Here is a 13,776-nt window from a genome sequence, read left to right as displayed (position 1 = left end):
TGAATTAAATTTTATTAAAATCGGACGATTGTATCACATAGCTGTCTGTCATATGTACTGGGATGTGTAAGATGCTGCACCCAGGCCTTACTTATTTGGCGATTGATAATAATTTCAAATCCTACCATTGCTAATATTAATTACCAAAGCCAATTCTTTTCGAAAAGCGTGTTCAATAAGCGTGCTGAGTAAGCTCTATAAAAAGCTTTTCCCATTTTATATGGTTTCAAAATTACCTTAAATCAACTGGTTAAAGTGTTCATTTTTTAAAATGAAGCCGATTTTTTTTGCTCTGTTAATAACCTTTTTTGGTTTTACCATGGGCCTAAAAGATCGTGAGAATTTAAATATTAACTCTTTTAGTGCATTACCAAAGTAATCTTTTCTTTTAGCCATTTGCGGTACGAAAATAATATCTTCTGGGATCTGTATGAGGCTGCATTCAGGCTTTACTTATTTGGCGATTGATAATAAGTGTATTCCAGCTTACGCAGGCTGCATGGGCAGTGGTAACTTTTTCGGTAGCACAGCTGAATGTGAAGCAAAATGCAAGAAATAAGAAAGAACGTGTTACTGACAAGCACAAATAAATCATATAATTTTTATCAGATAAAATACTTAATTTCGGTTCGATTATCAATTTAACGCCGAACTCAATGGGGTATTATTCCTGTTATTTATTTAATATTTCAAGCTTCTCAAGAGTCCAAAACTAAAAATGTTTACAATAAACCTGAATTATCACATCACTTTTTTTAGCATAAGTTTGCTATTAGTCGTAACTGATTTAATTGATTTTTGATTCATGGGTGAATGTATTAGCCGACATGGTTTAATTATAAAGAATAATTATTTTATCAAGAATATACACCCACATAGGCTGACTGCAGTAATGATTCTTCAGTCGAGGGGGTTTTCAAATCCTACCATTGCTAATATTAATTACCAAAGCCAATTCTTTTCGAAAAGCGTGTTCAATAAGCGTGTTGAGTAAGCTCTATAAAAAGCTTTTCCCATTTCATATGATTTCAAAATTACCTTAAATCAACTGGTTAAAGTGTTCATTTTTTAAAATGAAGCCGATTTTTTTTGTTCTGTTGATAGCCTTTTTTGGTTTTACCATGGGCCTAAAAGATCGTGAGTATTTAAATATAAACTCTTATAGTGTATTACCAAAGTAATCTTTTATTTTAGCCATTTGCGGTATGAAAATTATATCTGGGCGGTGTCTAAGCCTGTCCTTTGGCTTTACTTATTTGCCTAAGGAAAATAAGTGTATTAGAGGTTCGGGGGGCTGCAAGGTAAGCGGTAACTTTTTCAGTAGTATAGCTGCATGTGAATCAAAATGCAAGGAATAAGAAAGAACTTGTTACTTATAAGAGTAAATAAATGCGATGATTTTGATCAGAGAAAATAATAAATTTCGTTTTCATTATCAACTCAATGCGGAACTTATTGGGGTATCATTCATGTTCTTAATAAAATATTTCAAGCTTCTCAAGATGCCAAAAGCAAAGGAGCTTGCAGTAAATTTAAAAACTTATCCTGAAAGGCAAAAATAAGTAAATTATTCCAAGACTTTTTTAAATAAAATAATACGGAATACATATGTTGTGCGATTTATTATGATCCTACCATTGCTGATATTAATTGCCAAAGCCAATTAGGTTTGTTAGGCGTGTTGAATGCGCTCTTTAAAATGCTTTTGCCATTTCATTTTGAATCTAGTTACCTAAAATCAACAGATTGAAGTGAATATTTTTTAAAATGAATGCAATCTTTATTGCTATATTGCTAGCACTATTTGGTTTTAGCATGGGCCTAAAAGATCGTAAGTGCTTTAATATAAACGCTTTTCGGCTGTTATTAACCTTCATATTATTAAGCGATCTGAGGAACCACAGCCAAGTCCATTGCATGGTGTTATATGGCTGTCCGAGGTTTTACCTACTTGCCTATAAAAGCCATTGTTTTCATTTTTTTAAATTCTTTTTTTCTTACAAGAAATAGCTTACTCGTTAATTTTGTTTAAACAATTTTGAATTCCGCTGTTCTATTCAGCTTAATGCCAAGAGTGGATCCATTTGGTTCAGTTCTAGAACTAATTCAATTAGCGACGGATATACTTTATAACCTTTTTTCAAAATTGTAGTCACTTAAGTCAGTTTAAAAGAACAGTATTTATTTGTTCAAAGATGAGAACGTTTCATATTATACTTATATTGAGTTACATTTGTGGGGCACTTGCAAGAAAATCTCTGAAAAGTCGTAAGTTTTAAGAAATGAAGAACATTTTTTCCCTACTTATATTATTGATTTAATTTAGCAATCTGTGGCATAAAAGCTTCTTTTGTGGGAAAATGTAAGGGCTTTGCTTACATACCGCAAAAGAATAAATGTGTCAGAGTATCTGGAAACTGCTCAGGAAAGGGAAATTTTTTTAAGCAAATGAGAGCCTGCGAGGACAGATGCGTGTTATAATTAAAGTCTAAGTTATAAATAAAGACAGAAATTATAGCTGGGAAGGCCCCATATCGTTTAAATATTGGAAATCTGAAATGTGTTAGCCCTCCGCTGGCCAAACTCCAGCTGCCCATATGGCAATCTCAACTGAGCTATAAACTGCAAACAATTTGCATAATAAATTTGAGTGTCAGGGCCATTTTGCAGAGGCAGATATTATTATTATGATTATGTGCGAATGCGAACGGCTCTTTGTGGAGCTCATTAAAGTTGCATTGTGTGCTGACAGGATGGGAAAGGACTAAAGTCCTGGGCAAGCACGATAATTAGAGCCACATTAGGGCCGAAATGCTGGACAAGACAAGATGGTCAGCAGGAGAAGCCCAGGCAGAAACGATGCCAGGTGTTAACTCGCAGTGCAAATTGAATTATCGCTCGGCGATGATGATGTAACGATAATTCCTATGCTCGAGGACCTCGAGGAGTCTGGGACCTGTCAAACTGCCGTGCTATTTATTCATTAGCCCCATCGCACACACGTGGGAGGGTCGAACATTTCGGGCCCGATTGAGTGGCCAAAATGTGAGGTGTGCGGGGTGACAATTCAGTTAACTGCTTAATTTGCCTGAAATAATTGAGCGCCAGACGTTAATTGTCCCCCGTTCTCAGCTCCGTTTAATTGCTAAATTAGTGACATGGCAGTGGAGTTTGAAGTAACTCGAAAGTCGGCATTAATAATGGAAAATAGCATTGTCGAAATTGCAAAAAATAATCTCTAAGGCATGAACATTTCAATTTTAGGGCTTTAATTTAAGTGTTAGCCAAACAAAATTGCATTAGCTTCATCTATAAATATTTTGTTTTTATAAGTAAATGTTGTGGTTTATCATTATTTAGTTGGTGAATATTCCTAAAGGCCAAAGCTTCAACAATGCACACTTTATATATCACCTGTTTGCTTGTAGCCCTACTCGGTTATGTCATGGGAGCAAATGGTAGGCACTTGAATTTTAAAAGTATTACAATGTTTCTAAACCTTTTGAAATATTTCCCTTAGTGCGTTGTACCCAAAAAGGTGGAGTGTCGGGAAGTTGTAAAAAGCTCATCAAGGGGTATATGTATAGTGCGCCGAAGAGAAGTTGCTTTTCCTTGCTTCTTAAAGGCTGCGAGACTTATGGAAAATTCTTCGACACCAAGAGCGACTGCGGAGAGTGCTTGATATGATTCCTATAGTAACTATATCCCAAACTTGGGGGTTTTTTATTTTAATAACTAAAATAAAAATACATTTGAAAGGCAAAGTGTCTTCATGCACTTAAATACTTTTGGATACTTTGGTGGTAGGTTGAAAGCGATACTTAAATTGAAATTGAAATCGCGGTTGAGGCTGTCAATCTATACACTTCACACACTGGTAGTTGATTTTTATGTATTGCCAGAGCCGCCTCATTATTGTTGTTGCCGTATTGATATGCGGAACATGTTTTTGTTGCCTTCTGCCAAGTGTTTTTTACGTCATCTCCGCGAGTGTGTTTTTTATACGAGAGCGGGTGCAGGGTATCCTGCGGGGAGGTTCGATTTTTGCCCCCATCGTGACTTTATCTGGTTACGTTTGGAAAAATATTACGTTTATAATATGAAAAATATAAGTATTTTTAAAAATGTGTGATATTTTTAAGTAATATACAGCACATCTTTTCATATTAGAGTGAATCTATTAAATTAAAAATTTGTTAGATCCAACGAATGTTTTTAAATTTTAAGTAAAATCAAACCATCAATCGCAAGAGGTAGGTAACTCCTCTTCTGTTGTGGCCCAACCAGTTCCAACCTGTTAACTTGGTCAATGTTGAATATTGGCAAAACCAAAACAACAACCGGGTATGAGCATTTGAAGGCATTTGTAAACACAGAAATCAATGCTGAGAGAGCCCGGTTCAGTGAGTTGTTGGCCCAAGAACGTGACGGTTGGTGTGTATAGGCGGAAGGCGAGTGGATCATTGATCACTGATTGCCAACTCTAGATGACAAGATGCCGGCTCTTTGGCAGTGTCTTCTTTTGGGCCTCCTCCTGCTGCTGCCCCACCATTCGGGGGCGGCCTCCAAGAGAGGTAATTCCACCCATAGACAGCTCTCGCCTCTCTAATCAGTGATATCTTTCAAGTGAAACTGTGCCTCCAGCCGATGGTCAGTGGCCGGTGCTTCGGGTATGTGGAGAGCTTTGCCTACAACCCCATAAAGCGCCATTGCGAACCCTTCATCTACGGCGGATGTGGCGGCAATGACAACCGCTTCAGCAGCAAAGCCGAGTGCGAGTTCAACTGCCGTGATATTTAGAAATCTCGGCCGAAATGCCAATTTCCTTTCCCGAATCTACAAAAGTTACGAAAAATTAAAAAACGTGAAATAAAAATATATCTTCAAACTGAAGGTTGTATTACATTCTATACATTCAATTTCGTATTATTGAATAGTATCTTAGAATAGAACCTTAGAACCTTATTGATTCTAACAGTGAGGAAAAGTGTAATTACAAGTTTAACATTTAATTAAAGTAAATCTACAACCTAAAAAAAACTATTATAAACTTGGAAATTTCGTTAATGTTAAACAAATGAGGAGTTATCAAGTGTGAGATATACAAATATTTATAAACATAAACAGCGAGAACAAATGCTTGCTGTTTCACAAACGGAAAGCTTATCCTCAAGGTACAAAACACTCCAGTTCGGCAATCATATTGTGAGCTTGGTTCACTTTAAACTCAGTCTGAATATTTCGCACTTTAAAAATCAAGAACAGATATTTCTTATGTTAGCGTTTCAATGTGAGGTTTCATTGGCCTTTGCTTGGTTGCGGCGCTTCACGTGCCGCGGGTTGTTGCAAATCTTCTCGCAATCTTCGAGGCTTTCAAAGAGCCTCCGGTTGCTGCAGCCCTTGTACTGGCAACGTTGCGACTCACGATCGTAGTAGATTCCCACGGTAGTGGGTCCACAGATTCCATTAGTGATCGGCTCAGTCTGGCACAGATCTCCTGGAAGAAGGTATAGGTATTCAATAACAATCGGAACTATCGAGGTAAAAGATCCCCATAGGTAAAGCTTTAAATTAGCTTGCAGCAACTGTAGATATTTCGGCAGGAAAATAAAGTTCTTTAAAAAATGTTTATTATTATGCTTTGAGTCATTTTAAGTTAATTTTTTGAATTTTATTGTTCTTCAAAACCATATCATTTATGAATTTTTTCTATAAAAAATAAATTGGTTGACTCATTTTTATTAGTGTCATTTCTTTTTAAATACTGTTATGCATTTTTTGATTGTTTTATTATACACAATTTTGAAAAAGTTATTAGTCAAAGTTCTAATTCATTGGTATTATATAAAATCTCAGTTAAGTAAATATTCCAATAATTTAGACAAAAGAAAATTAAATGTTTGTTATTTCAACAAAACATACTTGTGTGATTATTTAGTCGTATAAGAACAGAAAATTTGAAAGGTCTAGAGATTAAAGCAAATTTACTTTTTAACTGATCGGTCCCATTGAGTCATTGCCCTGGCGGTTTTGGCATTGAAAGGTTGAACAACAAGATTAGATAAGGTATTTTTTAATGCATCATCCTTAAAGATATCAAAAGCCTGTTATACCCTATGAACCTAGTTTGAATACTTACGCACGCGAGCCTCTGCGGTGAACTGCTGATCCAGGATAATGGTCAAAACCACACAGAGCCAAATGGTGACTCGCAAGTGACTGTGGGAGGCCATTTTGGGAATACTTTTCACAGTATTTAAGACGATAGTTCCGCTGGAGTGTCCTCGGTAGCTCCTCAAGCTGGTCAGCTCTGTATTGCAGCTCTACTTTGCTCCCTGGCACCGATGATGTCAGTCTGGTTCAGGACAAACACAAATGCGCAGCAGCCGCTCGTCGCCATATATAAGAGGCAGTACGGAATGTGTCCGATTCCACAGTGATTGAAAGCCTCTAGTATATAGATGATCGGCCGATCCGTCTGCTCTTCTACTTTTACTTGCTTCTTTATTCTGCTATATTTTATGGGTTTTTAATCTAGAGTGCAAGAGCCCAGCCGAAAAAAGCAATTTCTTCTTTGTTGCAGCTGTTGTCACCGGATGCAGATAGGAAATACTCCGGTATCCTCGTTCTAATGCCCCTTTTTGGACTTTGTCAGCGGAATTTTCAAATTAATGTTTAATGGCAGAAAGAAACGGATTTGGCTCACCACACACTTGGTCACTGACTAAACGGCGAGTCGCGAACTCGACTTGAAACCTCGAACAAAAGGCATCCAAGGCACATATTTGTAATCGGACTGCCTCTGCCAACAGCTCTGCCGCTGATTTGGATTCTGGTGAGAGAAAAAACATTGTGCACTGGGAAAAATGGCTTGATAAATTACTTGAAAAATTCAATTCGAGTTTCAAAACCCCTTCTTGAGACACACACAATTTTTGTAACTTTTTATGTTCCATCTTGAGGGAGTGTATAATCCAATGTTTAGCCAAATAAAATATTCTCTGTGTGAATCGTTTGATAAGCCCTCAATCGTCTCGCTGCGATTTTGCATGTGAGATCGATGATGATGGGGGATGGCGATCATACCGGGGCTTGGCTCTCCCCCGATTCCGGCTAAATCCGGCGAGTGCCTGTTGCAGAAGGCTAAGACGAGCGGAGCGGCGAGATAATGCCGGACACGGCCATCGTGACGTATACGCAACGAACTGCGGATGCCCTGAGAAAATAGATCATAACTTAATCATCCGCGTCATCTGCTTCAATGACATCTAATTGGAGTGAAACATTGGGGTGAACAGTGCTGTTTGCCGGGCATGTTATTTGCGTGCGTTTGATAATTATTATAACATTTTTATATTATTATCCACTAATAAATCTGTAAATATTTTCTTCAATTATATACATCATATTTGAAATTTCTATTGACTTCGTAAGACTAATCGCCATTTCGAAGAGCCCTGCGTCCAACCCATAAGCCCCGTTCTTTTGTAGGGCAACTGCAGATTATGCTAACGTAAGCGGCGTCTCAATGTTCAACTAAGTAGCTTCAACAGGCCACAGTCGGAGACTTCTCACACGTTTCGATAGTGCGACAAAGAAAAAGCAATTACGTCACGGGTCAACGGGGCGGATGATTGACATCCAGCTGAGATTAAGCACTTCGTCGCAGTTTGTTTGCCGCTTGATTTGATCAACTCTTACCGAATCAAACTCATTCATTAATGGGTACATTTGTTTACGTATTTATTAGTGTTACGCGTTCACATAATAGTCATGATTGCGACTGCGCCCATGGATGCAGGTGGAGATGCAGTCCTGCAGGCTCCCAAAGCTCTGGCCACGGATCAGATGACACGCCCCGATCTTATATATCTTGCAGTCGAATTCACTCGGATCGTAGTAGTATCCCTCGATATCGATGGCGCAGACTCCCTCGGAACGTGGCGGCGGTTTTTTGCAAATACCTGGGGATAAAAAATGATAGGGGTCACAGATATATATGTATTTTCTTTACATTTTAATTAACTAACAAAAATCCTCTTGCTTAGCAAACCTTTTAATGCCAAAATATTGCTTTTATTATAATTATTTATTCATTAGACGTCGGATTATATGTAAAATCATTTCTATAACATGCGGTTGGTCAAAACAAATTTATAAAGTTAATTTGATATTTAAAAAAAAATTTTAACCAATATTTTATAATTATTTCACTTATAACTTATCACTAGTTTCAACCTAAAAATCTGTGATTTACGCGCAGATTCGCCATCCCTATATATTTCCGAGACACCACAGCCCAAGTGGCTACTCACTGGGTATCGAAGGCACGCCGGAGGCCACGAACCGAGCGTCTGTGCTGTGGTGGTGGTGGATCAGCATCAAGAGCACCACCGGCAGTAGCGATAGCACCACCGACGCGGGTTTAAGTCGAGACATCTGGACGGGCGGCGGGCAACTGAGTAAGCGAGGCACTCGGGAACGCTTTCCGAGCTCAACCCATGCCCATTGGAACCCGCGATAAGGAGGGCACAGCCAACTACAATCTCGTGTAATACAAATTAAAGGCCTGCACGAGTGGGGTAATGGTTTGCTTTGTTTTTTTTTTAGAACGTCTCTTGATCTATTTGGGTTTTTCAAATCCCATTTTGTTGGATTTGATCCGACTCATATATTACATTCTTTTTTAAAGTGAATCAAAGCTCTCATTTTATAAATACTTAAATTTAAAAATGAATCAAATACTTTTTTTAGAAATTCTAAGAAAACACAATGACCGTTTTTCGAAAACCAGAACCCACTATATATATATTTTAAACTGATACCAAAGAGACGGAAACGAAATTTAAACCATATGTACTCGTACATAACAAATCCAGATAAAAAATGCAATGTGGTAAGGGAACCATGTCCCATCCAAGTTTACATAAAGTACATTTATTAAAACAAGAGCTTTTGGCTTATAAAATTATATTTTTTAGTTGTACTTTCCTAAATAAATAAAGATACAATATTAAGTTATCTAAAGCAGTTCGTGTATGTGGACATCCTTGCGTACGGCGTTGTTGAAACCCTCCTTATATCGATACCAAATGGGGCTCTTCACGATGGCATCGGTTTTTGCTAGTAGAAATCGCTCTAGGTTAAAAATAAACATAAATAACAGATTTAATAAACGCACCATCCTCTGCTGCACTTTTCGAATTTGATTTGTGAGTGATGCGACCAAAGAAGTCCTTTGTGAGCTGAAAATATAATAATCACATTAACAAGTACTACTTAAAATACAAAACAGTAAGTAAAAATTTGTAAAAGTCCTTAAAACTGATAAGAAATGTGTCTGGGAAAAGAAGAAAAGGAACCCAAAGTTAATACCCCCATTAAGTTAGAATAAGAAAGCTGCTTCAGTCGCTTTCGCTTAAGATGGGCAATAAATGTTCGTTTGCGCTGATCCCATATTACGACTCCAATGACAATGCCACTGGAATCCCCTTATGGGTTATTAGCTTTTCGGGGATTTGCCGGGAGAAAAAGAGCTTTGCCAAAGGCAAACCATTTTGGGGATAAGGGAAAATAAACTCAGGTGAGTCCATCCGGAGCATATGCTCGTTTCGTTGAGTGGTGGAAATTTGCAAGTAAATTGCTGCTAAGTAAATGCAAGGCATGCAAATCCTCGTAAATTCACCTGCTGTTTGGGTGCACTGTGCACATTGGGCGCCGAAATTGGTTTCGGCTTCAATGTTTGCAAATGATTGGGCAGCTGTGCTGCGGCAGCCGTGGCTTTCTTCTTGCCGGCTGAGGGGGCTGAAGGTGCTCCGCCCTTGGGGGCAGCTCGCCGGATCCTCTCCAGGTCCACCTCGCGGGCTATCAGCTGGCGACTGAAGTAGGGCAGCGACAGGCCAGAAAAACCTAAAAAAGCAAGACAAGTACATTAGCTTTCAATGGAATTTTGATCCCAACCCATAGACCCACCTGGAAAAGCACTGAGTGCATCGAGATCGGGCTCCGTTTGGAAGACATAGTGGCCCTCCTGGGACTTAACCTGCACGAAAGTAAGGCCGAGATCAACCATCACCTCGATGGTGTGCCGCAGGTCCTGCTGCTCCCTGAAATGAGTTAAGAAGGGAGTCATAAAGTTGTGGTAGGATAACCCAGTTCTGCTTACTTCTTAGACAGCAGCTGCACCGCCACGGAGCGCAGCTGGGGCGACAGGATCCTCTTCAGCAGCGGCACCGTGTCCAGCAGCAGCGTCTTGCCCTGACCCACGCCCAAAGCCGAGGTGGTGACACCCTTGCACATGGCCTGGAAGATGTTCCTCTGGTTGGTGCTCTTCTGCTGGAGCTGCAAGCACAGAAACAAAGAGGGTTGGTCCGTGGGCAAACACTGCGCAAATCTATGCAGGAGTCTCATTAATCTTGTGATTGCATTTGAGGCACATAATGGACAAGAAATTACATGGCTTGATTGTGTTGATTATGCACTTTCCACAGGCCTTTGGCCGGGGATGTTTGCCTCGGCTAATGACGCCTGCATAAATCATGAGCCTGCCTCAAAGAAGCAGCCTCTGCCTTAGCCTCGCTGCGATGAAAAGAAATAATGTGGCCCGGGGCCATCATCTCATCGTCATCGTCATCGGCAGCCTCATCGCCGTCGCCATGGTTTCTTTTTCAGGACCTCACCTCAAAGCCACGCGTGGGAAATGCAATTTTCGGCCAGGCCAGTGTGGCGAACAGCAGGTGCCAGACGACAAAGCCGTACTGCAGGTACGGGTACACACTGTAGTTCTGCTGTCTGCTAATCTGATGCTGCACCATATCCGTGAAGCAGAACCATTGGAGCGCCTCGCACACGCCCGTAAAGTTTGGATCGGGCATCTTCTGCTGCAGGTAGTTCTCGTAAACGCCCTGGGTTAGCCTGCAAAATTGAGAGATATTACAAATAAATAATCAGAAATTAACTAATGTTCACATTAAAATTAAAATAAACGCATATTAAACAAACATTTATTACAAAATTCATGAACTTTAACGTTAATTTATAGTATGCTAGATTTCAATTGAACGATTTGCTTACCTCTCGTAGTCCCCACTGGAGTGGACCACATCCAGAACATTGCGCACTCGTGTGGTCACCGACATATTGGTCATTGTGACCTGGCCGGGTTCATCCATCTTATTGGCGTCCGTCTGCAGGGTCTTTCGTGGACGTTGAATCTAAAAAGATACAAAAATATATTTAAAACTGATTCCAGTAACAAAAAAAAAGCAAAACCCACTCGGAAAATGGCATCCCACACAGCGAACAGACCTTGGTGTCTGTCTTTTTGCCCCAGATTATTATTGAGCACATCTTGCAGGGTTAAACTATGTTTCTGGGCACTAAGAAAGAAAAAGTTTGTAGTTTAGTTAAGCAAATAGTAAATAATTTGTAATGACTAACTTGAAAAACTGCATGGAGGATATGCAGCTTCTCACATCGTTTCCGGATTTCTCAGCCAAGGCAATCAGTGAACCAAAATCTGTCTTCAGCTGCTCTTTGTGGGCAATCTTGACCAATCTGAAAGATAAGTTAAAAACCTTTGGAATAAACAAAAAATTGTTTAGTGTATAAAGAAAATATACCTTTCCGCCAGACGCGCAGCATCGATGGGCGGAAAGGTGACCACGAAGGCCACTTGTCTCAGGGGACGCAGGGCGGGATCGTAGACATCGTTGCAGATGCAGATGATGGGTCGCTTCAGAACGTTGTGCTCCGCCTTGGCGCCCTTGGCCTTTACTTTGGTGTAAATCCCATCGCTGATGAATTTGACCAGGTAATCTATGGACTGCCGGGGAGCGCCATCGATCTCATCTAAGATAAAAGATATATACTACATATTTACAAATTAAAAGCTGCTTTCCCACCCAGAACGATGCAATTGGGTCGCTTGTCTTCATTCAGCACCGAGGACATTTGCGTGCCATTCTCCAGGGCCAGTTTAAAGGCCTCCGGACTGCGATCATCGGAGGCGTTGATCTCCCGCACATTGTAGCCAGCATGCCGGGCGATGGTGTGGGCCAGAGTGGTCTTGCCCAGGCCCGGAGGACCACACAGCAGGGCCACCTTCTGCACGGGTCTGCCCAGGGCATCTACATTGGTGTTGAGTGCCTGGCGAGATTTGCGCTGGCGCCAACCACCGTTGGATTCGAATTTTCCAGTGCGCTTATTGAAGCTGTTCAGCTGGTTACTAGCTCCTCCACCAGCAGTTCCTCCCTCCCCCGACACCGCCTCCTGCTCCTGCTTGCTGTGAAAGGCCTTGCCGAAGACCACCTTGTCCCACATTTTTAGCCAGTAGAGCAGACTCCTGTTGGTCATCTCATCGGAGAGCAGGTCAATGTATTTCCTCGGCTTGTACTTGTCCACCCAGAGGCGATCGGGTTGGGTGTTGGAATCGGTGGAAACTAGGGTTACATCTGCTTCTTTTTCCGCTTCCAAGCGACTTAAGACCTGTGGGATAATGGCGGATATTAAATGTTTTTTCTGGGTTAGCCTGATACTCACTATTTCGCTGGCCTCCTGCCAGATCTTCTCCTTCGCCTCGCCCAACAGACTGCCCACCACTTCGCCGCGCGCGCTGATCATGTCCAGTTGCCTTTGCTCGTAGTCCTCGGAGTGGAAGCGCACGTAGATCCGCTCGAGATCGCTGCGTTGAATGGCCAGGAAGGGCCAGTTGGGTATATCGTACGAGAGGTTCCGCATCTTGAAGTCATGAAGCGCCTTTAACCGACTAACATCATCTTTTCGCAGAGTTTTGCTGGACTCCCGCATTTTGCGGCGGAGTTCCAGGATCTTATCGATGGCCTCGTGATCTCGCTGCTCCTCGGTCCGGGCCTTCTTGACCATGGGATCCTCGTAGGACTCGTGAAAGAGGTCATCTATATCTCCGAAGAGGTCACGTTCCAGGCGGCGCTTATTGACGTTTTTGAGACCCACTTCCTGGAGCTGATTGGCAGCGGGATTCTCGTGCTCCTGGGCGAATCCCCGACTAGTTAGTTGGGTGCTCTCCAGCTCCTGAATGGCGGGCATTCGCTGGAAAGGCGTGGAGCACCCCCTACCCATCGGTGGTCCCTTTGGAGTGCCAAAGAGTCGCCGATTCACAAGGCCTCCAGTGGAAGTTCCCGCTTCTGCGTCCTCTGCTCCCAACTGACTCGCGCCAAAGGTGATCTGCGATAGCTGAGGTGATCCCAGAGTGGAGTCGCCCAGGCGGGAGACATCCCTCAAGGTAGGAGCCCGGTTTTCCTTTTGTTTTGAGGTGCTGGGTGCGGGAGCCTCGTTGAACTCGTCCGGTAAATCCTCCAGCAGCTCCAGTTCATCTTGGTATTGCAGCTCGAACTCCTCGTTCTCATCGGGATACTGATCCATCCTGGATTTCCGCGAGCAAAGACCGAAAATCCTTCAAGTTGTAAACAAATTTGGAAATGTGTTTTCCCGCCAAATGTGCAAACGGAAACAGCTGTTCCAGGGCAGGGCTGCCACCTTTTTTGGATCAGCTGATGACGGAGGCACGGCGTATAAATGGTAGACTAACAGGAGGGTCACTCTAACGACCGTTACTTTTTGAATTTAATTACGAAGGAACTTAATTTGTATAATTAAATTCACAAATTAAATTAACAAAATTTTAAATTTTAAATAATTAATATAGCTTTCTTTTAAAGTAAAATTTACCTAGCTCAATAGTGTAAGAAGAGTTGGTTAAACTGAACACAAAAACACATATTTAGAAACCCCTTTTTT

At 41.2% G+C, this 13,776-nt stretch overlaps 5 protein-coding genes and 1 long non-coding RNA gene across 8 annotated transcripts; 3 read left to right on the top strand and 3 right to left on the bottom strand.

The window, feature by feature from the left end:
• The first annotated feature begins 88 nt into the window (after positions 1–88).
• On the top strand, positions 89–1,417 carry LOC127010686 (uncharacterized). 3 transcript variants are annotated; one of them, XR_007763401.1, is made up of 2 exons: positions 89–335; positions 1,195–1,417. It is a non-coding gene; the product is annotated as an uncharacterized LOC127010686 (long non-coding RNA). The 3 variants fall into 3 exon arrangements; XR_007763402.1 differs by lacking the exon at positions 1,195–1,417 and adding an exon at positions 393–617; XR_007763403.1 differs by lacking the exon at positions 89–335 and adding an exon at positions 916–1,137.
• Positions 1,418–3,349: 1,932 nt separating this feature from the next.
• Positions 3,350–3,783, top strand: LOC127010685 (uncharacterized). The gene is made up of 2 exons (XM_050885106.1): positions 3,350–3,458; positions 3,521–3,783. The coding sequence occupies exons 1-2, from the start codon at positions 3,395–3,397 to the stop codon at positions 3,685–3,687; spliced, it is 231 nt and encodes a 76-aa protein (XP_050741063.1). The 5' UTR covers positions 3,350–3,394; the 3' UTR covers positions 3,688–3,783.
• Positions 3,784–4,398: 615 nt separating this feature from the next.
• LOC108029009 (kunitz-like toxin PcKuz3) lies at positions 4,399–4,912 on the top strand. Its single transcript, XM_017101053.3, has 2 exons — positions 4,399–4,574; positions 4,628–4,912. Exons 1-2 carry the CDS (start codon positions 4,496–4,498, stop codon positions 4,798–4,800), a joined length of 252 nt encoding a protein of 83 aa, XP_016956542.1. The 5' UTR covers positions 4,399–4,495; the 3' UTR covers positions 4,801–4,912.
• Positions 4,871–6,729, bottom strand: LOC108029293 (boophilin-G2). The gene is made up of 2 exons (XM_017101495.3): positions 6,140–6,729; positions 4,871–5,497 (listed from the first exon to the last, which is right to left on the bottom strand). The coding sequence occupies exons 1-2, from the start codon at positions 6,231–6,233 to the stop codon at positions 5,286–5,288; spliced, it is 306 nt and encodes a 101-aa protein (XP_016956984.1). The 5' UTR covers positions 6,234–6,729; the 3' UTR covers positions 4,871–5,285.
• Positions 6,730–7,718: 989 nt separating this feature from the next.
• LOC108029292 (uncharacterized) lies at positions 7,719–8,475 on the bottom strand. The gene is made up of 2 exons (XM_017101494.2): positions 8,316–8,475; positions 7,719–7,964 (listed from the first exon to the last, which is right to left on the bottom strand). Exons 1-2 carry the CDS (start codon positions 8,437–8,439, stop codon positions 7,753–7,755), a joined length of 336 nt encoding a protein of 111 aa, XP_016956983.1. The 5' UTR covers positions 8,440–8,475; the 3' UTR covers positions 7,719–7,752.
• A 454-nt stretch (positions 8,476–8,929) lies between these two features.
• LOC108029301 (chromosome transmission fidelity protein 18 homolog) lies at positions 8,930–13,487 on the bottom strand. Its single transcript, XM_017101504.3, has 12 exons — positions 12,541–13,487; positions 11,904–12,486; positions 11,622–11,850; positions 11,440–11,556; positions 11,276–11,378; positions 11,074–11,213; positions 10,680–10,914; positions 10,166–10,341; positions 9,973–10,106; positions 9,686–9,909; positions 9,182–9,245; positions 8,930–9,123 (listed from the first exon to the last, which is right to left on the bottom strand). The coding sequence occupies exons 1-12, from the start codon at positions 13,399–13,401 to the stop codon at positions 9,023–9,025; spliced, it is 2,967 nt and encodes a 988-aa protein (XP_016956993.1). The 5' UTR covers positions 13,402–13,487; the 3' UTR covers positions 8,930–9,022.
• Between the last annotated feature and the right edge of the window lie 289 nt (positions 13,488–13,776).

This window comes from Drosophila biarmipes, chromosome 2L (assembly GCF_025231255.1).
Source record: "Drosophila biarmipes strain raj3 chromosome 2L, RU_DBia_V1.1, whole genome shotgun sequence".
NCBI classification, from domain to species: Eukaryota; Metazoa; Arthropoda; class Insecta; order Diptera; family Drosophilidae; genus Drosophila; species Drosophila biarmipes.
Note: the sequence above shows the minus strand (reverse complement) of the source record. Positions and strands in the feature narration are given on the sequence as shown.

What these genes read in the sequence shown, in the direction of transcription:
- LOC108029293 (XM_017101495.3), bottom strand. Translation starts at nt 6,233, where the DNA reads ATGGCCTCCCACAGTCACTTGCGAGTCACCATTTGGCTCTGTGTGGTT. An exon ending in CACCGCAGAGGCTCGCGTGC is followed by an intron (nt 5,498 to 6,139) that starts GTAAGTATTCAA and finishes ACCTTCTTCCAG; the next exon opens with GAGATCTGTGCCAGACTGAG.
- LOC108029009 (XM_017101053.3), top strand. Translation starts at nt 4,496, where the DNA reads ATGCCGGCTCTTTGGCAGTGTCTTCTTTTGGGCCTCCTCCTGCTGCTG. An exon ending in GGGGGCGGCCTCCAAGAGAG is followed by an intron (nt 4,575 to 4,627) that starts GTAATTCCACCC and finishes ATATCTTTCAAG; the next exon opens with TGAAACTGTGCCTCCAGCCG.
- LOC108029292 (XM_017101494.2), bottom strand. Translation starts at nt 8,439, where the DNA reads ATGTCTCGACTTAAACCCGCGTCGGTGGTGCTATCGCTACTGCCGGTG. An exon ending in CGGCGTGCCTTCGATACCCA is followed by an intron (nt 7,965 to 8,315) that starts GTGAGTAGCCAC and finishes TTTTATCCCCAG; the next exon opens with GTATTTGCAAAAAACCGCCG.
- LOC127010685 (XM_050885106.1), top strand. Translation starts at nt 3,395, where the DNA reads ATGCACACTTTATATATCACCTGTTTGCTTGTAGCCCTACTCGGTTAT. An exon ending in TTATGTCATGGGAGCAAATG is followed by an intron (nt 3,459 to 3,520) that starts GTAGGCACTTGA and finishes TATTTCCCTTAG; the next exon opens with TGCGTTGTACCCAAAAAGGT.
- LOC108029301 (XM_017101504.3), bottom strand. Translation starts at nt 13,401, where the DNA reads ATGGATCAGTATCCCGATGAGAACGAGGAGTTCGAGCTGCAATACCAA. An exon ending in ACCCAATTGCATCGTTCTGG is followed by an intron (nt 11,851 to 11,903) that starts GTGGGAAAGCAG and finishes CTTTTATCTTAG; the next exon opens with ATGAGATCGATGGCGCTCCC. An exon ending in TGCACTCAGTGCTTTTCCAG is followed by an intron (nt 9,910 to 9,972) that starts GTGGGTCTATGG and finishes TTGCTTTTTTAG; the next exon opens with GTTTTTCTGGCCTGTCGCTG.